The sequence below is a fragment of the Kryptolebias marmoratus genome, linkage group LG3 (assembly GCF_001649575.2).
Source record: "Kryptolebias marmoratus isolate JLee-2015 linkage group LG3, ASM164957v2, whole genome shotgun sequence".
NCBI classification, from domain to species: Eukaryota; Metazoa; Chordata; class Actinopteri; order Cyprinodontiformes; family Rivulidae; genus Kryptolebias; species Kryptolebias marmoratus.
Genome location: NC_051432.1, coordinates 21,048,303 through 21,070,400, shown reverse-complemented (window position 1 = coordinate 21,070,400; position 22,098 = coordinate 21,048,303). Strand labels below are relative to the sequence as shown.

The following is a 22,098-nucleotide window of genomic DNA, read 5'->3' as shown; positions in this document are numbered from 1 at the left end:
GTCTTCTGCACCCTCAAAAACAATTTAAGGTGGCAGTAATACTTTCAGATACAATAATTTTTATTTATTTATTTATTTTTTTTAGTTAAGTAGAGTTTAGTTTACCATTGTTATTTTGTAACATTCTGGACTCAATCAAACGTGGTGGAAAATTCAGAAAATTTCACAAGAGGTAGTACAGAGATAGCCTTTCTGTAGATTTAACAAAATAATCTGTCACTTTAAGTATATAAACTATGAGCCAGAATAGCTCTGATTAATGCAAAAGCTTTAGAGAAAATGTGAACTTTAAAAATATATGCACTTTTGACCTTTTTGGTTGCACATGGACTGAAAGTAGAGCAGAGAAACAAATTCAGATATTGATCCCTTCATGCTAGTATCCATATGATCTGACACCACTGTTGGCATCAATAATATCTATATTTGGATCAGTCCACACACCCCTACTTCAATGATGTAAGTCAGGCAAAATGCAACATTAAAACCATTACATATATAGGTCTTATTAAGCGCCACATGTGAAAGTGATCTGAGTCTGATATAATAAAAAAAAAAGGATTTGTGACATTCAGATCATAAAAATGAGGTATGGGTCGCATATGAGCAAAAAAAAAAAAGTAGAAGTAAGTATAGTGCTGAATTAGCTTTGTTGAAGTAAACACACAAAACTCTCACCTAAAAACATTGATCAAATTTTAATTGCAAACAAAGAGGAGCAATACAAACATGACTCAAAATTTGTACACTATCTAGGCAAGTGTCAAAGCCTCAGCCTTACAACATGTAACAACATCAGTCATACGTAATGAGTCATTGAAGAGACAAGTTGAAGAAGAGTTCAAATCAAAGTTACATGATAACCGTAGTCCATTTCACCAGGAACAAAGCTTGAAGAGAAATCAAAAATTAAACACACAAACCAGACTCAGAAAACATTAAAGAGACCATCAACACAGTGGCTGGTGACAAAGCGGCTAGCCGAGCAGGCATGGTTTGCTGGCCATTTCAGCTGAGGCATCGGCTGAATGACCAACTCACATCCAACGGCTATACCGACTAAATGGTGTGACTGATGTAAACAAAACAACAAATGTGATGAATAAAACTAGTGAATGAGCTGAACATGATAAATTACAGGCTCTCTGTTAAACTATAGGGGATTTCTAGTATATTTTGTCTCTCTTGCATGTTTATGTTTTCGTCTGTTAAATGACACCGTAAACGTTTTAAGAGGTGAGTCCTCTCTTTCCTGCTTGTCATCACTTGTACCCAGTGCATTACCGGGTGATTCAAAAGGAATGCATGCAGTAAAAAAACAACAGAAACAACAACAACAACAAAAAAAAACCATTCCATAATTTTCAATACTTCAAATTAGAAATAAAGGGTCCTGTTAGCACTTTTCCTTGTCTCACTCGAAAGCTGCATAAGTATTCCACTTACTTTAACTTTATTGAATGAATGTTTTGGCTCTCATGCCTTCCTCAAGATTAGTGTTCTTGACCTCGTTCCTGTGTTTTTCCATCTTGTCAGTCAGTAAAAAGAGAATAGGAGAGAAACCTTTTGCACAGGTTACACAAGTGTTTTCTCACTCAAAATTCCCCCGGGAATTCTCTTGCTACTCATGCCATCTGTGGAACATTAACAGAATGAAAACATCCTCAGTGATGGTGAGGGAAGAGCAATTTCTGGGTCACAAAAGAGAGAGGAATAAACCAAATCTACATGGATGGAAAACACCTAGAACAAGGATGACTGTAGAATAAAAAGAGATACATGGAGACAGAGAGAGAGAGAGAGAGTAGATGATACAGTAATGAAAAACAAAACAAAACAAAACAAAAAAAAAACAAAACTCAAGAGGATCTGTCAGCTCTTGTTGGCTTTGATTTTAATGGAAGCCAGCGCTACCCTACCTCTAACCCATTTGGGCCTAATTCCACCGTTGCTTTCCAAACTTTTTAAACTTTAATGGCCCCTTCTTAAGTGCCAGCTGCTGACAACATTGATTTGGCTTTAAGCTTTGCTGTCCTGCGTGCCTTTATTTTCTCCTGCAAAATTGACAGAAACATCTATTTTCTGCCATCCTTCTCCACCTCTCACTAATCTGATCCTCCTTCTATCTGGCCTTCATCCGCTCTCTTCTCTGTATTTGATGGTGTCAGCGATCGAGCAAAGCGTGTATGAGAATAGATGAAAAGGAATATTATTTGGATAAGGTGTTTTTTTGAGAGGAAAAATGTAGATATCATTTATTCTCGAACAGAGTGGGTTTGTACAAATGGACCTTTGCAGACTCTGCAGTTATTTTTATTTTATTTCATCTTTTTTTTTTTCTTTCAGTTTTGCATGCTACAAATTCAATGTTGCATGAAGAGAACGAAAATCATAATGGCTCAGGTCAATACATCATCACTTTAGATATTGTCAAGCTGTTGTATTAAGTCTAAAAAAAACCCACTGCCAACATAAAAAAACAGCATCTCATTATGTCTTTTTTATGCAAACTCTGTATTGAAAAGCCTTCTTAAATTCCAAAGTTTTGGCTCATTAGTCAATATTTCCCCACCTGGATGCATTCATTTTTTGAAAGATGGCTGTTCTGTGAAAACAAGGACATACTTTGCTAAGCTATATAAAATCCACAAGGTATTTGTCATAAATTAGTGTTACATAAAGCAGAGAAAAACAATAAAATCACGTCTAATGTGTGTATTAAAATGTCAGAAATTAACATACCGATTATTCTGAATGTTAGATATTGTAGTATTGAATATGTAACCTAGGTGACAGATGTGTTTTACTGAGTGTAAAAGTAACACATTCCCTCTTAATTGACCATTTTAAATTGGATTTTATAATGAACAAACCTGTGAGACATTACATCATTGAGTACTTCTGTCATAAAATAATTTAAATATATAGTGTGATATTTAGAGCAGACCCAGCACAAGCATCAGGCATTTACCCAAAAATAACCATGATGTAACATGATAGAACATGATGATGTTTTATTATAAAGTTGAAGAGAATATTGTTCTGTCTGCATGTTCACTGTAGGCTGCTGGCGGACATCTCATGATGTCTTCAGCACTTTTTCCTCACCGTGCTTTCCACATTGTCTTTACTCTTTATGTCCGATATGTTTTTTTTTAAATCTGTGATTAACTTTTTCAATCTTTTCCAATCCTGGTCCGGTGTTTGGTTGTGTCCCTTCTCATTTCTTTAGTTGTAGCTGATGACCACCCTTCCTGAGTCTGGTTCTGCTGGAGGTCTTATCTTGCTAAAATTGAGTTTTCTCCTCTGTTGCTGCCATGTGGATGGTCAAGATGGGGGAACTGAACTGAAGTGACGATGTAATGCATTTTTTTTTTTGCTTCTTTAGATGGATAACACTGTTTTCTGCTTTTATGGAAAAAAAAATACTTATGCATTGCTTGCCTATTCTGTGTAATGCAGTATAAAGGCTTATTTAATGTACTTTATGTACTATTCCATTTTACTGTACAGTTGCCCAAAAAATACTATATTATAAGTAAGTATGTTACTAGATGTCATTACATCCCTTGAAACCATAAATAAATATAACAATTAAATATTGTGTAATTTCTTGTGCAGAACACTGTAAAGGAACCATTTAATGAAACACTTGATTGTCTGGTTTGTTGAATTATTTTACTTCAGGTTATCTTCTTTGTCATGCCCCAAACATTAGATCATGGGCTTTTGATTTCATTGCCAAATCATTTGTTATCAAAAGACATTCATACATATGGTTTTGAAAGTGCCATGGCCAGGATGATCATATGTTCCATTTAAATTGAGTTATGTAACTATCTGGGACAGTGAGGCAGAAGATAATTGGGTTACGAGGGTCACTGTATACTAATCATGGGCTGTAGAATGAATAAATCTCCTGTTTTGTTGATAATGTTGTCACAACTTAATTAGTCCTTTGTGCTCTGTATGAACCTGTCTATTGCTAATAATCTTGTAATAAATCACCACAAAGACGGCTTTGAATTGTTTAAATTCTTGAGTCCACCATATTATTTTAGTAATTCCACAAAACAAAGTAAAAATTTGCAGAATCAAGGAAATTTCTTCTAAGTATTTTACTACGACCAGCTAAGCCACCCCCCCACAAGAAAAAAAATCATATAACCTGTATATTCAAAATCATTTTTAATTTGTTCTTATTTGCTTTTATATTTGAGTCTGAATATGTTTACTCATTCCACTAATGCCTCTCCTACTTGGATTTATGACATCGTATGTTAGTGAAATGAGGGTTTTCTTTCTGTTTCTAGATGATGGAAAAATAAAGAGCACAGAGGTTGAGAAGCAATGCATCATGATTCCTTATTTTTCTCCAGCCTTTCATGCTATCAAGCCTTGCTAAAGGTCTACATCACAACCCTTATTACATTGTGCTTCATGCTAATGCTCATCATCAATAAAGAGCCATCTATTTATACACAGATGACAAAGACGAGAAAATGGTAACATAGAAAGATAATGGATGAACAAAGACCAGGGAGACAAAAAACATGAAAGTGGAAAGAAAGAAAAGAAGAAAGGCCAGAAAAAAAGGTAGAAATTATAATCCACCTCCCCACTCCTGGTGAAGTGAGAGCTACAGTGATGTATAACCCTGGCAGTGGAAAGTTAATTAGATAAAGCTGGGTTATAGAGAGATGAAGGACTGAAAGGCTGACAAGGAGAAAAGGAGGAAAAAGATGAGAAGAAGTAGAGGAAAAAGCTATAAAACCAAGTGAAAAGCAGAGGACTTTGAAAGAGGGAAGTTATAAGGAGTCAGACAAGTAAGAAAAGCAATGATTCATATTGGCCTATGTCTAAGCAACGTATGCTTTGAAATAATAGTTCTTCAACCTATGAAATAATTCACGAAACATTTTATGGGAAAATTACTACTAAAACAAAAGGAATTTTCTAAAATTGAATGTAGGGAATTATTGAAAAAACATTTCTAATTTACAAACAAACATATTTCTACTCAAATTTTTCTGACAATTAATGTGAAAATATATAAATTTGGGCCTGTGTAGTTGTTTAACTGTGTGTGAAAAGAGTAAATAAGATCAAGGAAAGGAAAAGGAGATTCGACATTCTCATGAAAAAAGTTAATTACGATACCTGAAATAAAAGGTTGTTTGGGCATCTTGGTAAAGATGGCTTCATCAGCTCTAAGTACCAGTGTTCAAACCTTGCAGTAAAATGTTTTGTGAGTGATCATGGTGACGTGCTCTATATGCAAATATGCACATATCCTACCGGAACTATATCATTATTAGACATGAACTCATTTTCAGTAGCTCATGGGCAGGTTTCAGCTCTTTTCGGCACCACTCCTCTGTGTCCAAAAGCACTGTGTATAAGTCGGTGAATACTGCTGGAAAGCTCAGATTCTTGTAATATGCTGACCACATGGGTACACTTAACTTCAAAAACAATCAAAACAAAAATTATGCTTTAGGGGAAACTTAATCTGTACTCCACTTCTCCACCCCCTACCCCCACTCGTGCCAGACCCACAAATCAGTTCTGTGAATGTTTTAGACCTCCCCCAATTGTTTTTTTCAGTTTGTGTATAGAAATAGATATACACATTACTTTATAATAACTGGCAGCTGTGCCTACTTTTAACAATGCTTTGTCTCGAGCAATTAAAGTGAGGGAGTGAATGGTGAATGAACATTCATTGGGTAACTCTGCTGCTTATATGAATTCATGCCAGGTCAGTATTGGTGGGAGGAATCCTCCAATGTGACCCAGAACAAAGATGCACTCTGACAACGAAGGAAAAATGAATAAATAAATCCCAGACCAACTGTGGCAGTAATACTTTGAGATAAAATAGATTTTTAAAAGAGATTTTCAAGCCTGAACACTTGAATGTGACTGCATCCTCAGTTCGTCTGAGCTCGTTCACACCTGTGTTGAGTGCTGTCAGCTTGTGATTGGATCAGCCAAGATGCATACTAATGCCAGGTCTGAACAGGACCTATATCTCTTGGCTGGGAAAAGGATGGTATGGAGATTTAGGCCCCTTACGACCTAGTTCCATATAAGGGGTAGATAACTGTTGGTTGGTTGTGTTGACAGATTGATGTTCACATGATTGATGTTTACTTCATATATATATATCTATAAAATAATTTCAAAGTTATAAATGGATTTGTGGATAGATATTTTAAAGTTTGACTTTTTTTCACTGCAGCACTGCATACAAGGCAGTGAGAGTGTGTTTGTGACAAAAGCCAGTTTGTGTGTGACTGACAATGACAGTGAGTGGAACTGGGAAGGGGGGGGTGGGGGTCATTCTTCTGTTAATTACTAAGTTAATGACACACTATGCTCCAGCGGACAAGCAATATGGCAGGCTGACACACACATACTTACAAACACGCACAGGGATAATGGCAAAGTCTGCTTTGGTGCTCACCGAATGTGGCAGGTTGCTACGCAAGGAGCTTGACAGTAAAATAACAGCCTAACAATGACACACAAACACATACACACACAGTGGCAGCAACAACTGACAGGGAACCTCATCAAACCAGCTTTAATGAAGTCACTTCTCCCAAATTGAAGAGCGCAAGAAAGTAGCGATGAGAGGAGGAGGGGAGGAAAGGAGGACAAGGTCGCTTGGATTGATAACACTCATTAGCCTAATAAGGTACTTTAATGAAGCTGGCCCTCTACAATAGAGTGCTGCAATGTCTAAAGCCCACACACTCAGTAACACAAACATCTCAGTGGTTTTTTTAAATTTTCAACATCAATGTTGCTATTATTGTCAGTTTCTCCACTTCTGCATGGCTTTCTCACATTAAAGCAATACAACAATCACCGAATTAACACAGGCAGCTGCGAAAGAAAACCCAACCACAAAAAGCCAATAATTATAAACATGCACTGACCTCTCCATCTGAGGACTGCAAAAGGAGGTCTTTCCTACAAGAAGCTGTGAAGTCTCCCACTCCAGCACTGATATCCACCCCTCTGGGAGCCTCCAAGGTCAAGGTCCGAGTTGGGGATTCGAGCCTGAGAATCATAAAACAATCATTTGTTATAGTAGAGGCAGAGAGTATAGGTGTCACAAGCATAGATATGCATTATAAACAGTTTTAGACACACTTGTCAGCTAACAGTCGACTCCAAAAAAGGTTAAAAAACAAAAACAACTGGGGTTTTATTCTGTAGCTGAAACATCTTCAGCTACAGAATAAAAGTCTAGTTGTTTTTTTTATTTTTTTTAACCTTTTTTGGATTTACCATGTCCTGAATAACTGAGAATCTACACCAGCATATTAACAGACGACTGTTACCTCAGATCTGAGAATAAATTGACCACAAACAAAGTTCAAAACCATTTAAGATGCTATTGATCACCTGCAAACGTTTACATGAACTTGGGTTTAGACTTTACCCTGCTTTTTACTTAGGAAGCAGAGTAATTTTGGAGTTTTCTTTTTCATGCAGAGGATTTGTCAGGATCATGGTGGATTTTCTGTGATATTGATTCATCTGCTCTACTGGTGTAGAAATGGATACACTGCATATCTGTATCTCATTTTTCCCCCCCTTAAAATCAATACTTCTTGAGTTTTATCAGTATAAAGTTGCATGTTGGTATGTGGTCAGTTCTTTTCTTGAATTCTTTTATTTTGTTATAACTATGATAGGGTTATCAGTAACTTAAAGGTTTACACAGACAATTCAAATTTCATTCAGAAAAAAAGATCTTAACATAAATTAAACCCTTTATGAAATTTTCTGCTGTGTGGTTCTCAATTTCTTTATGTGAGTTGCAGAGGCACACAGTCCTGTTGCTTGAAATGTGAACATGTTCAAAAAAACATCTAAGACCAAAGTCCAGGTGTAAAAACTGAGCTGATTTTATTTATGCTAAGATTGTTTTATATCTTAGTTTAGCTTATCTTAGCCTGTGTTTTAGATAAATTTCTACCATTAGTTTAGTTTAGTTTATCATAGCTTGTATCATCTCTAATCTGTTTAGCTAAAGTTTTTAAATCCTAGTTTAGTTTATGTTAGATTATCAGTTTATTATATCTTAGTTTGGTTTTCCTCAGTTTATCTTTAGTATGACTTAGTAGAATTATTTTAGATAAGTTAAGTTTAGCTTTTTTATATCCCAGTTTCCTAGCTGTTTATTTTACTTTTGCTATTGTTGTGTGTGATGACTCTGTATTTTTGTGTTTTCATGATGTAAAGCACTTTGAACCGCCTTGTTGCTGAAAAGTTCTATATAAATAAATTTGACTTGACTGATGATAAATAATATTTATTGAAAAACTGCTCCAAATCTGCCTATATTCATTTCAAAAATCTAATCCAGCGAATTAAACCATGGACGTGGGGGCGGCTGCTAAGTTGAGTACAAAGCAAGTGGAAATGACGTGGGTAATTGAATTTTTGCATGTCCCAGAATGCAGTTTTGCGAGTGATGCACAAAAAATTATCTGTGATTTTCAAAAACTGGCCATTCCATATGCGAATACAGGGATTGCTGGCCACTTGGCCGCAAACACTTACAATTCATTCGGACTGCAATAGAAATTTTATCTACTTTCTCACAATTTACCTGCAATTTTGAATTGCACACTAGTCTCCAATTGTTGCAGCCCAGTGAGATCCTGCTGCATTACAGGTTCATGAAGTTGTCATCCTTGAAATAACATTGTCACCACATCATTTATTTTCCTAAATAGACAACACATACCTGTGGTCTACCTATCTATTTCAAGATGTGATTTGCAGGTTTTACTTAACTATGTTAATGTATTCAAATGTAATTTAATCCAAGAAAGTTTACCATTTCAAGCAGAACTTTTTAAAGTGTTTTGAATAACCTCAATTGTGCTTTCAACCTCATCATTTAAAGTACAGTACCTACTGCACTTTACCTTACTGTGTGATAGACAGATAATGATTCTGTGCAGGGGGACAGATCCATTTTGAGTTTGAGTCATTTTGCTTTCACTGTGAGGCAATTTATTCATTTTTCTTTTGAAAACTTCTATCCTTAAAAAAAAAGGAAAGAAAAAAAAAGAATTGTTACACTTTACAACACTGAAGTGCTCTGGCCTTGGTTGATGCCAGTGCCCTTGGAGCGTGAAGGGTCAGTGGCTTAGTCTGTGATTCAAAGTCGAAAACAAAGTGAGATGATTAAACAGCTTGGCTGTGTTAGATAAGCGCAGTGCTTCACCCAAGGGTGTGCGAGGAAATGAAATTAAATAAAGGGCGCTTTTAGCAAAGTTGACAGAATTACAGTGTATAAAGTGGGAGTTATAAAGAATTAAATAGAACACTCACAACAGAGATCAAATAATACAGTGCAAAAGGGTACTTTTCTAGACATGTTTTGATGAAGGGCACTTTAGCAGTTTGGTTCCCAAATCCCTATTGTGATTGGAACACAAAGCAACATCAACTGGACTTTTAAAATGCATTTAGACTGTGACCAAAAAAAAGAACAGAAAGACAACTAAAACTGGTGTTTTGACCAAAGACAACTTAGTTCAAAAAGAGAGCCCACAGCTTCCCTTTTTAAAAGCTCTTTACTAGGCTAGAATATAGAGTTGGGACAAAAACAACAACAAAAAAAAAAACGTTCTTTTGGTAATGACTTTTTTTTTATGTTTGGACATAAAAAAATAATGAATAGCTTTTATTGTTTTTTCTAGTTGCTCTAAATTTTTATCAGGTTTAGTTTCAAAGTGTCTTGTCTTACCACAGAACAGCTTCATTGTGAGAAGCAATTTATGCTGGTTCTTGAAAGGATATAGAAAACTTAGTTCAATCCGATAACTTTAAATGCAATTCAAGTGTCATTGTCAGACTAAATTATGCATCTTTTTTAAATTATATTGTTTTATTTTCAAGGTTTTATTTGCAATTTTGGATCATAATTGTGAAATTGTACACATTTCTTTTATTATGTATTTATTTTACCTTAATATAAACACAACCAAGTTTTATCCATCAATGATGTGTTAGTGTCTGTGGTATTCATTCTGGGTTGAAAGTAAAGGTGTTGTGAGGCGGATTAAAAGTGACGGAAGGTTTGCTGCTGTGCAGGACTGAGCATCCAAGTGATATAATAAGTGTTCGAAACAGACACTTCACCAGCTCAGACTTATTGATCTGTAAAAACAGTGTTTGGTGCTGCAGTCAGGGGTTAAGAAAAGAAGACTCAAAGAAGGAAACAAGCAGACAACCAAACAGGTCACCAGACAATTAGATGGTGATATATGATGCAGCTTTGCATATGCAGAAAAAGAAAGGCGAGGACAAGCTTGATGTCCTAGTCTTCAGGAGTGATGTAAGAAACTTCTGCTAGTTTGACAACTGAGGCAATTACAAGGAAGTTCTGCCTGTTAAACCCAGGTCTGAAAGACAAGCACACACATGAGTTCTGACTATCTATTACTATATGTCTCTCATTCTGCTGTCTCCCTCTCAGCATTCCTCTACCTGTTTATTTTTACCTGTTTTAACTTACTTCTCAAATGTCTTTCAAAACCTGCCATCTACTACTTCCTCTGCTTCAGTTTCCCCTCTTTTTAAGCTGTCCATATAGAGACATATAATGTCTGCAGCTTCTCAGGTAGAAAACTCACATCTCCTACATGGCATGTGCTACTACACACAGATATACTATGTTAATCTCCTTGAACCTCATTATACTGATGTAGCTGTGTGCCGGTGAAAATACATAATACAGAAACTGATAATTGTCATTTGGGATCAAATTTAATAAGCATTACTTTGACCCATATTGTTTTGACATTGCCCATCAGATCAACTATACTACCAATATTATGGTTACACAGATTAAGTAACCTCGCGCTGCTCTCTGACAGACAAACATATCTTAAATATTCTGCTGGATTGCTAAACTGCGCATTCCAAAGCAAATGTGTGCAAATTTAACTAAAAAACATTTAAATGAACATGTTTACTAACTAAAAGAAACAAGTGCATTCTACTTGATCTAACAGTGATCAAAGTGCCTTTTTGTGAAAATTTAGATTAGCTAAAGTGACTTTTTCCTATTGGGATATTTAGCACATTATGAAACTAGGCTTTGTTGTAGAAAAAAAAACCCAACAGATTAAAGCTTGAAGCTGAAGAACCCTATGCCCTTAAGTGTGTATTTTTGTCCATCGAAGCTGTCTCTGGACACAGAAGTGCCAGTAGAAGTAAAAAAACCTCAGCAGCACCAAAAACTGACTGTTTAAACTATGACAAACAAAAAACTGTAAATATTAAATGCTTGAAAATGTAAATAATACATTTGACTTCTAATGACAAAAAAAAAAAGATTTCAAGCACAATGTGAAAAATTGATACTAAATTCAAGTAAGATAAAATTTAACTTTCATGTGTTCAGTTTTTAAATAACAACAGAAAGCAAAGAACACAATAACTAAGTGTTCCAGTATTTTTGAATTGAACAAGACAATACAGGGTGCTAATAAACTCACCATAAACATCATTTAAGAGGTGAAAAGTCTGCAAAAGTGTTTCAACTTGTTTATTTTGGAAAAGGTTTAAATTAATATTACTGAATGTACATAACATGTTCACCCAAAGATGCATGCGGTGATTTGTAACCATATTTTCAACTTTGATCTTTCCAAACACAGAAATCATTCGAAACTTTGCCATGAAAGAAGATGAACTGCTTTGACCCCACAAACCCATCTCGTGGAGTTACTTGGTAACTTACAATCTTACTGATAACATTCAAAAAAGATATTTTTTCTTTTTGTTTGAATAAAACCTTTTAGCATGTTCATATTAACTTAAACTGCTAATTAAATAAGATTCCTCCAAATGCAGCCAGAGAAAAAGCTAATTTAGAACAGAAACATCCAGGGTGGAAACAAATCATTCAGATCATAAATCTTACACTTTTAGTCTAGAGTCCACAATTTGTGTAATGCAGTAACTCACCTAACCCAAACATTTTCACACAAACTACCACATAAAGTTTCTGATCAGGGTCTTGCAGGGTTTTTTTTTCCTCCATGGTGCAGATAGCCGCAGTCTAACAAAGCCGTTATCTTTTCAATTCATTATTATTAGAGAAAACTGTCTCCCCTCCCTCTCTGTATTCAATTCTTACATCAAACCCCACACCTCCCCCAGCGCGTGGACACACACACACACACACACACACACACACACACACACCCTTTCTCTTATGCCAATAATCCCCAGCTCTCTCCTCTCGCTCATAGATCCATTTTGACCTTCAGTTGCGACAAGGCCATTTCATACGGCGTCCATATTTGTCCACCCTGACAAGATAAGTAGGAAGGGAATACATCAACATGAAATGCTTTTTATCTTAATACATTTCTGGACAAAACGAAGGGAGGTGAGGGGTGGCAGGGTTGAGGCGTAAGCAATTCAGAATAAAACAACTAAGAACAGAAATGAAACAGACTGTCTTTTTAGTTTAGCATTTTGTCATTTTCACAAGAACTTTGTCAATGAATTTGTTTTCTTTTCCACAAAACGTAACAACCCGATTAGATTCTAGGTCTGGCCTGTAAAAGATGATTGATCTTGTAACTCTAAGGAAAAAAATCAGGGCCAGCTGGGTCAAGTCAGAAATATATCACAAATCCACTGAGATTTTTTTCAAGCATGTTTATGCAAAAGGTACATAGATGTGATCAAATAATCTGGCTAAACACCAGTGAGTTGTGAGATTGACTTTTTTCTATGTAGAGCTGGAAGTTGTAAAAAGATTTTTTTCAAGTTTGGGGTTTTTAGTGTGATTTATATTTCCAGGATGACTTGGTTGACATTCATCTTGCCCTTTTCTTCTTCAGAAGTGCTGAAGGCCACACCACCTTATCGCTATCCTGCCATTTAGGATGCAAACTTTTAACCTTTTCACGCTAAATGATTCATCATTCGCCTCAGTGCCCCCTGTTGCCATCGCCTGATCCAGTCCAAGAAAAACTTGAAATAACTTTTTAAATATTAAAAAGTGCTGGTGACTGATGCGTTGAGTGAAGTCTTAAGACAAGAAAAGAGACATTTTTGACTTTTGGAGACCTGAAGGTGGCTTTTCTACCACTTTTGAGCTCGAGACAGTGTCTGGGTGTGTTAGTACGAGGTAGTGTGTACACAAAAAGATGAAAAGAAAGTGCTTAAGATGTTTTAAAGAAATATAAAACAATTAAGAAGACAGTTAAGATACATTAGACATTTATATCTTTAGAAAGAGTATGAAACAAAAGTTTCTGTGTTTGTGCATGCAGATACAAAATTAAAAAGTAAATACATATTTTGCAAATTCTGAACTTTTACACATCAAGAAAAAATAAATAAATCATCTGGTTTATACAAGTATTAAAAGTAAATAGATAAGAAATAAGCAAAAATACTTACATTTTCTGCTTATTTTTGACAAAGACTATGCCAAAACACAAAGACAATTTTAACCCCATGCCCCCAAAAAATCAAAAAAGAAAGTTCATATGTATTGGTCCTGCATGGATAATTAGTACCCATGATCTTCTGATCAAATCAACCAGATCAACTGAATCAACTGATCATCAGCAAGTCCTACAATTAATCTAGACTTTACAACATTACAACATTCAGAAATACACTACCTGTCCAGTTTTGATTATGGCACACATTCACTGTGGCATTGTCTTGATAAGCTTCTGTAATGTCACAAGATTCATTTCCATCAAGTGTTGCATTAATTTTTCACCAAGATCTTGCACTGATGATGGTAGAGTCTGACCGCTGAGCAAAGCCTTCTCCAGCACATCCCAAAGATTCTCAGTGGGGTTACGGTCTGGACTCTGTGGTGGCCAATCCATGTGTGAAAATGATGTCTCATGCTCCCTGAACCACTCTGTCACTATCTGAGCCCGATGAATCCTGGCATTGTCATCTTGGAATACGCCCGTGCCATCAGGGAAGAAAAAAATCCATTGATGGAATAACCTGGTCATTCAGTATATTCCGGCAGTCAGGTGACCTCATTTTTGAGGACATACTGTTGCTGAACCTCAACCTGACCAACTGCAGCAACCCCAGATCATAGCTCTGCCCCCACAGGCTCGTACAGTAGACACTAGGCACAATGGATGCAACACTTCACCTGCCTTACTTATTACCTTGAAACAACTCATTGCACCAGTTGGGGTTGAATAACTTGTTACCAGCTGAAACATAATCGCCTATGCAGTAATTATCCAATAGAAGGCTCGTACCTATTTGCTTAGTTAAATCCAGGTGGCATTTTTTTTTCTTTTGCCAGGCAATGTATGTTAACACAGTGCCAAGAAGAAGTGATATAAACAGTAATCTAAGGGAAGCAACTGCTGCTGCCCATCAGTATGAAGAGGGTAAAGGATGATGATTTTCAAACAATTTGGAGTCCATCATTCTATGATGAGAAAATTATTCTCAAGTGGAAAACATTTAGCAATTTTCCCAGAAGTGGACGACCAAACCTCAGTCATATGCTCTGAAAAATGGAATCAGTTAGCACCACTGTAAATGATATTGCTCATGACATCAAAAACAGGTTAAACACACATGGCCTGCTTGGATGGCCAACAGAAAATCTCTTATCTCTAAAATGAACATTGCTGTACAGCTTTGGTTTACAAAGCAGCCTCTAAACAAATTGCAGAGCAATGTTCTGTGGTAAGACAAGATCCAAGTGGTTTTGTTTAGTTGTAAAGACCAGCACCACATCAAACACACCATGACAGAATCAATAATGGATTTGGACAATTTAGGCTTATTTTGCACCCACGAGATCTAAAGGCACCTTGCAGTCACAGACTCAAACCAGAGCTCCTCTGTTTACCAAAGTATAGTAAAGTCAAATGTGAGACCAAGTGGCCGACCTGGGTCTTGCAAGAAAAAAATATTTTAAACAAAGCAGCAAATTTACATCTAAATGGCTGAAAAGGAAAATAATAGTGGTGTTAAGGGCCCTGGAAAAATTTTGAACTAATATTTAATGAAATGCTGTTGGAACTTGAACTTATAAATTATTTTACAGTCTCTCGCTACATAAATTATCATTATGATGAAGTTTTTGTTGTTCACCGAGTCTTGCCAATGCCATGCTGTTATGTTTATTCATTCCTGTTGAGATGCATGATAAGGATGAGATTGGCACAAATACACAGTACTGATTTCACAAGTAAATAAAACAGCCAAGATACTGGGATCAAGCTGATATAAAATTTGTTGATAGCTGAACTCACCAAAACGGAATTAATCCTTAATTTTTGATTATTTTTGGACTGATGTCTTTTTTGGATCTTTGCGACATGCAATTCCGCAGCAAATGTTTTAATATGAAATGTGTACAATCCATGGTTCTCAAACCATGGTACAAATACCACTGGTTGTACCCAGAATTCTTCTAGAAAAAGTTTTTAAACATCTATTTACAAGTTAAATAGAACAGGCCAGAGGATAACCTCTGTGGAAACTGGAGTGGATGATGGTTAACCAGTGCACTAGTGGGTACTTAGGTAGCACAAGTTCAGTCTCTTTAGGACTCATCATCATTAGTCAACCAATCACACACTGTATAATGTGACACAGGTTTCTGTCAAGATGTTATATCATAGAGCTCACACAGTTTTAAAATCACACAGTAATATGCTGCAGTCATTGTGTCAACCACAGTCAGTCTTTATATCAAGAACAAAGCAGGTGGCATTAAGTGTGCCTTTTTGTATTTTCTTGGCTACACTAAGTACAGTAGAGTGCGATCATTTGCTGTTTATTTAAATCCTGGATTATATAACTCAAAAACTGGGAAAAAATAGAAGAAAATTTGAAATGTTGTATTAAGCACAATTCCAGGTCTTCTACAGGATATTTTTCCTCCATAAATCTTTTATTATATCGCAAACATTTATGCAGTGTCCTTGTGCCTTATGTCAAAAGCAGATCTCCAATAAGATAAACCTGTTATAATTTTGGGCATTTGTAGGATCCCACATTTAATGAATTAAAAAAAAACTTAGCAACTGCTGTTTGGGCCAAAAAGGCATTTTAATGCTGTTCAGTAAAGGTCAAACATGCACATAACAAAAATATTTTCTTGAAGGGCAGGTGAGTAGAGGCACACATTTAAAAAGTGAAGACAATCTTTGTTTTAGGGTGACTTATTTTCTACACCAGTGAAAAACATTTCAAGGAGCTGTGTCTGGCTTTAACAGTTGCAAATACAGGGAGAGATAGACTAGATTCAAATATGCAGAGACAAGATATAATGTTTAGTGAAATATTGAATGCTGAAAAATCCATGATGGCCCGAGAGAGAGTGAGAGAATGAACATTCCTGAACCATGTACTTGTACTGGCAGTGTGCGAGAACGACCGAAGGAAAGTGAAGAAAAAGAAATAGATACTTGCACTTCATCCCTCCCTCTAGTGGACAGAAAGAGGAGAAATGAGAAACAAAATGCTTGAGAAGTGAGACAAAAGGAAAAGAAAAAGAAAAAAAGAGTGCTTTGAAAGGGTAAGACGAAAGCTTTTTCAGGGACAACAATGATAAGATCAACTCTTGTGTTTCTCCTTATTTCTCTGCCTCATTTCCCGCCCTCCTACAGTCATCCTATCAGTGTTTCTCTCATCCCTCCTCATTGTGCCTTACCTCCTGAGTGGATTCTCGCTGTGCTCACTCTTTTTCTAGTCTAAAAAATACAAACAGGGGTGTAGTGATGGAAAAAATACAATACATTCCCATCTCTGTCATTGCCTTCCTATGTGACTGTTTTTACGGTCTTCACAAAAAGAGTTCATATGATAAATAAATCTTTTGATGTAAGTGTCTTCAGAGCTTCTGAAAATCCAGATTCAGGCATTTGCACAAACATCCCATGTCAGAATCACAAGCCCACCAATTTACCAATCAACACCAAAAATAGAAAAACACTATTTCAGGAGTTGCTCTGCTTGTTACAAATGTCTTTTAAGTTCAAATATTTGCACTTAAAATGTGAATAAAATGTACATATTTTGAATTTATGTGATTAAGCATGTTAAAAATGAAAACATTTGAAGACAAAAATCTTGATCCAAATATTTACTGCCCGTAAAACTCCAGTTAAACAGATGGGAGTGTTTTAGGTATGATTTAGTTATTACTAAATTGCCCACAGTAGTATAACAATTTATTAGCAATAACAAGTTCTGCAAACTATTCTTATTTTTGTGGCTAACTTTCCTCCCTTGAGAGTGATAATCTTTCTGAGTGCCAAGGCAATTCTTTATCACTTTGGTAAATTAAATGCCTTGAATTCTCAGCATTTTTAGCACACTTCAGATGTTTTTCATACAAAAATGCAGCAGGTTTCAAATTTTAAAAACAAGGCATGAGTGTTTATGCTCTTTATGTATTTGAATCCATAACCATCTTTATGTATTTTTGTCTGAAGTTTTTGTTTTTGTTATTGGTTTGTTATTCTTGTATTATTTATTTGCTGTGATGCTGCTTTCTCGCCAAAAAACCCCCTCAAGGCTTTTCTAATCATCTTCATCCAAAGAGGAACATTTGGGTTTGTCAAAATAAATCTGATATTAGCAGCTGTTTATCTTTGCAGTCAACACGTACCAAACACACACACACACAATCGCACACTTGTTCAGTGTGTGTGTAAATATGAGTCATAATGGTAACAGATGTGTGGCAATATGGCAAGACTGTTGAATATTTACTCATTGTTGTTGCTTAGACATATCCCCCTCAAGACAGCTACAACAACTAATGATAAACAGCAGGTGATAAACAAAGATAAACAACAATCTGCAAAGAAAAACACAGTGACAGAACAACAGCAGTTCTCTCAGGCAAACAAAGGCCATACCCACAACACACTGTTGCAGTACACTAATTATTTCTAGAAAGCACTAAGCACTCTAATAGTACACTGATTACTACGTAGAACCCATTCTACACTACCACTCAGGTTATTTTCTGTGCATAGAATAAACTAATGTCCTCTAAACAGCTCAAAGAATGATGATAAATAAAAGCACTATAATTCACCCACTATATCAATGCTTCAGGGACGGACAGATGGACAGACAGACAGACAGACAGACAGACAGATTAGCTTGTCATCTCATCCTGTTCTCTCTCTCTTATTATTGTGCTACTAATACTGATGTGTAGGATTTTCCTGTATAATAATCACATGACAATATAAATCCTGGACCAGTAGACAAACAGAACATGATTGCTGTGTGACATTATTTATAAACCTATGGTTTCACTACAATTAAATACAATATTAATATCCTGAAGTAGTTGACAACTTTCACTCTAAATTCAGTCTTTAGGCACTTTAACAAAACGGTTTTTAAAAATTGCCACAAAGAACAGTTTGTTTTTAAACTGTCTGTTCAAAAGTCACTAAGTGAGCCCATGCCGGCCCATGATGTGAGATTTTATAAATAAAACAAGCTTTGCGGGACCAAAAAAAGGCATTTAACGGAACTGAGCTGTGTTGGAGCGCTACGCTGTTTACCGTTTTCGAAAAATGATGAGTTCACTCAGTTTAGTGATCCTCTTTCTGCTTAACCAAACTTGCTGTGCTTCATCGTCAACCTTCTTCCTTGGCATTGAATCTGTTTATTGTTATTTAGGCTTTGAAATCCTGCTGCCAGGTGGTCGCGGTTGTTAAAGTACCTTTTGGGCCATACATCATCTGTACGTCACATCCTTGAGCTGCAAAGCCGGCTTACCTGTTGACTGTTACACCTCGCTTGGCGGCTCAACGGTGCAACAGCGATGGCTTCAGTCCCTCATGTTGCCTCGGTTCATTCAGAATTTAAAATGCCCGTAGGCTAACAATTTAGAATTTAGCAAATTATTAACTACTGGTTATTGGTGATAACTGACCTAAAAATTTGGACTGTGACATTCTGGAGTTGTTTTTTCTTTTTCTATCGTAAGATGGTAGTCGATGGGTTGGACTGTGTGTCTGACTTCTGCTATCCACTTTTAAATCTGTTGCTGCTTACTGGCTGAAATTGTCTGCAGAAATATTCAGAGAAAATAAATTGATAATCAAAGTACTTAAAATTAAGTTTGTGCCCTCAGGGAACAACTTCAGATGTTTTACCTATGATTCACTTTTCACATTTTAATTTTTGGTAGTTTTGTTGCGTCAAAGCCAGACGCCTCCACCATGGATGGAGCTGCATTCACTTCTTTTCAGGGAGTCTGCTTGAGAGTTTGTCAGGGAGCATGTTTCCTGGATATAAAAATATAGCAAAACTAGCTCTGAAAGGTAAATACTGTGATTACCAAATATTGCTACTCTGAACTTCAAAGTGGCACCAATTCCAGCAAATGGCACACCTCTCTATATGTCCATTTTCTTAAATAATCTATATTGGTAACTAATATGAAATGAGAACTTGGATCAGTACATTTCCACTAGCCCTGTTATTATCACATCAGATTGTCTCTTTGAAATTTGTGACACTTATTTCAAGTGTCATATTTTTTTGATGAAAATGCACTGCTTACTTTTTTATGAAATGACAAAGTAACACAGAGAAACACACACTGACTTTAGATACACTATGGATTGTTCCCATAACCAAGCTTACTTTTATTTGGCATGCTTTCCCTCACTCCCTTTGTTCTCAATGATTTCCCTGTGTGTCCAGTCAATATGAGATGAAACAGGGCAGGACTAATTGTCCTTTTTGTAACAGGGAAAAGGAAAGTGCATCCAAGATTCAAAGGACATCATATCTTAAAGCCAGAACTTTTTGAAGAGGCTTAAAGCTTTTGGCTCACCCTGCTTGTAACAAAATCCAGCATTTGATAGCTGTCAGTATGTTGAATAAGTACTAGTCAGCATTACAAGACAACAGATTTTCAACATTTCAGGACATATGTTAAAGAAAGCAGAAGCAGCAGTAAAAGAAGTTTAAACTACAATCTGTATCACAGTTGTATGAAAAACACAAAGGATGGATGCTTTAAACCAACAGAACATTATATTATTTTCTTACTGACAATAAGCTGACAAATGGTCTCTATGCATAAAAAATAAATAAATAAAAAATCAGCAAGCAACTATACAGTAATAAACTGTTTTCAACAACACAGTTCAAAAACACTTTGTCCAAATTTAAATGTTAATAATGTTCAAATGTTTAGACAGTAGTGGGCCTCATCTGTTAGTTGTTTGTGGTAGGTGACATAGTTTGCCATCTTACATAAGCTTCTCCTTCTGCGTACATGAAAACTTGCTGAAAGCCAGTCTGGTTTTGTCTTGTTTTCTTCAAAGAGACTCATTCAGAGCTGCTATTTCTGTCTTAGAATCTGATCCTCCATTTAATGAGTTACATTGAGTGCACTTTTCTCATTTGAAGGTTCAGAGCAGTGTATTATTTTTGTTAAACATGTTTGCAATGCACTTTAGTCTCAATACAGCACTCTACTGAAGTGAGTGTTATGCAATCCCAACTAAGCCCAATCTTTTAGGAATTCATCATATTAAGCTTAACACTTTACAAAAGCTTCAAAACAAAATGTGCATGAGGATTCAGCAAAGAGAAAACAATGTTTTACAACAAAACAATTGCATGACTACTTTAGGAAGTTTAATAAAAGTGTGATAATTTGTTTAGCAAAATCAAACAAGTTGCAGTTCGGAAAATTGTTTGAACTTTCACTTCCTATGTGGAATAAATTAAAAACTACTTCAAACTAAAATTAAGAAGACCTAAAATTCTGAGCTCCATAAGTGGCATACGTCTCAGTAATTTGACTCATTCACAAAGCAGGATATTTCCAAATATTAGAGGCACAAAAAGTGTTAGAATTGGTGACTTTAGACGCCCAACTATATGCTCTGAAGGGGAAAAAAAAGAGAAAAAAACTATTATAATATGTAAAAAAGTTAAGATGAAGGAAAAGGTTTGAAGAACAAAGGAAGAAAGTGCTCTTAAAATTTCAGCACTGGTTCTCATGATCCATTTTAAACAGAAGCTATTTTACACCTCAAAGACCAATTTAAGAATTTAACAGCAAGGATCAGTTCGCCTGAATCAAGGCTGGAAAAATGTCTGTCCCTTTATAGGTGACATTTAAAAGTGTAAAATCTGTATATTTAAATTTTAATGATTTGCAGCTGTTGAGTTTTAGCGGGTGAGTCAGTGTTCTCTTAAAATAATTTTATCTGGGACTGTATCCGAGGACTTGCCCCAAGCCTAATTTAAACTGCAAGCTCTCCTTTTTTCCCAACCCAACCTAAACAATCGATTCAAATAAAATCCTTTCCCATGCCCCCGAGTCTAAAAAAGGCTTTGGGTTCTTCTCCAGTCCACTTTTCCCTTTTCTCAGATGGAAGGATAAGTAAATACATCAAAATATATGTAATGGATATTGAGAAGATGAACAGTGAGAGGTCAATGATGGTCTTGTCTGACTGAGGGCTAACTCTCCCCAAAGAGATCTGACCCCAGGCCATGGACAGAAGAGAGGACAGCAAACAGGGAGGGATAAAAAGATGAAAGACTGGATAAGAACAAGGGTATTTTGACTCAAGAAGAGTTCATTTCTGCCATGTAACCAGTCAGATAATACTGAACGTTTAAGTAGGAAGTCACTGTTATAAAATCATCATGCGTGAAACTCCACAAACTTGTTTTTGATGTTATTTTTAGCTCCTTTTATGTTCTAAAATATCAGAATTTAACAGATGAAGTTAGGAAAATCCTCAGAGATTAGAAACTTCACACAAAAATTAGATTTAAAAACAGCTAAACACCTTTTTAAGAAGCCAATTTTTAAGAAAATTAGAATGTTTTCCAAGATCCAAAAACATAAAAAAAAAACTGGTCACACACAAAGAACCATCTACCAATCAGAGTTCTGCGCTGTCTCCAAAATGAGAAGCAATAAATTTGAAAGTCTGTTTATGGCTTGATTTGTCTTTGATTCATTCAAAGCGCACCATGTGTGTGAAAAGGTTTTCAGTCTTAATTGATGGTCAGATTTGATCAAGGTTC

The 22,098-nt window shown here is 35.9% G+C and overlaps 1 protein-coding gene across 1 annotated transcript in view; it reads right to left on the bottom strand.

The window, feature by feature from the left end:
- The window catches only part of LOC108241435 (zeta-sarcoglycan), a 271,208-nt gene that overhangs the window by 12,291 nt on the left and 236,819 nt on the right, over nt 1–22,098 (bottom strand). Inside the window, exon 7 of the mRNA XM_017425577.3 lies at nt 6,948–7,071. Within this exon, the coding sequence (XP_017281066.1) occupies nt 6,948–7,071 (124 nt within the window). The remainder of the gene's footprint in view (nt 1–6,947; nt 7,072–22,098) is intronic.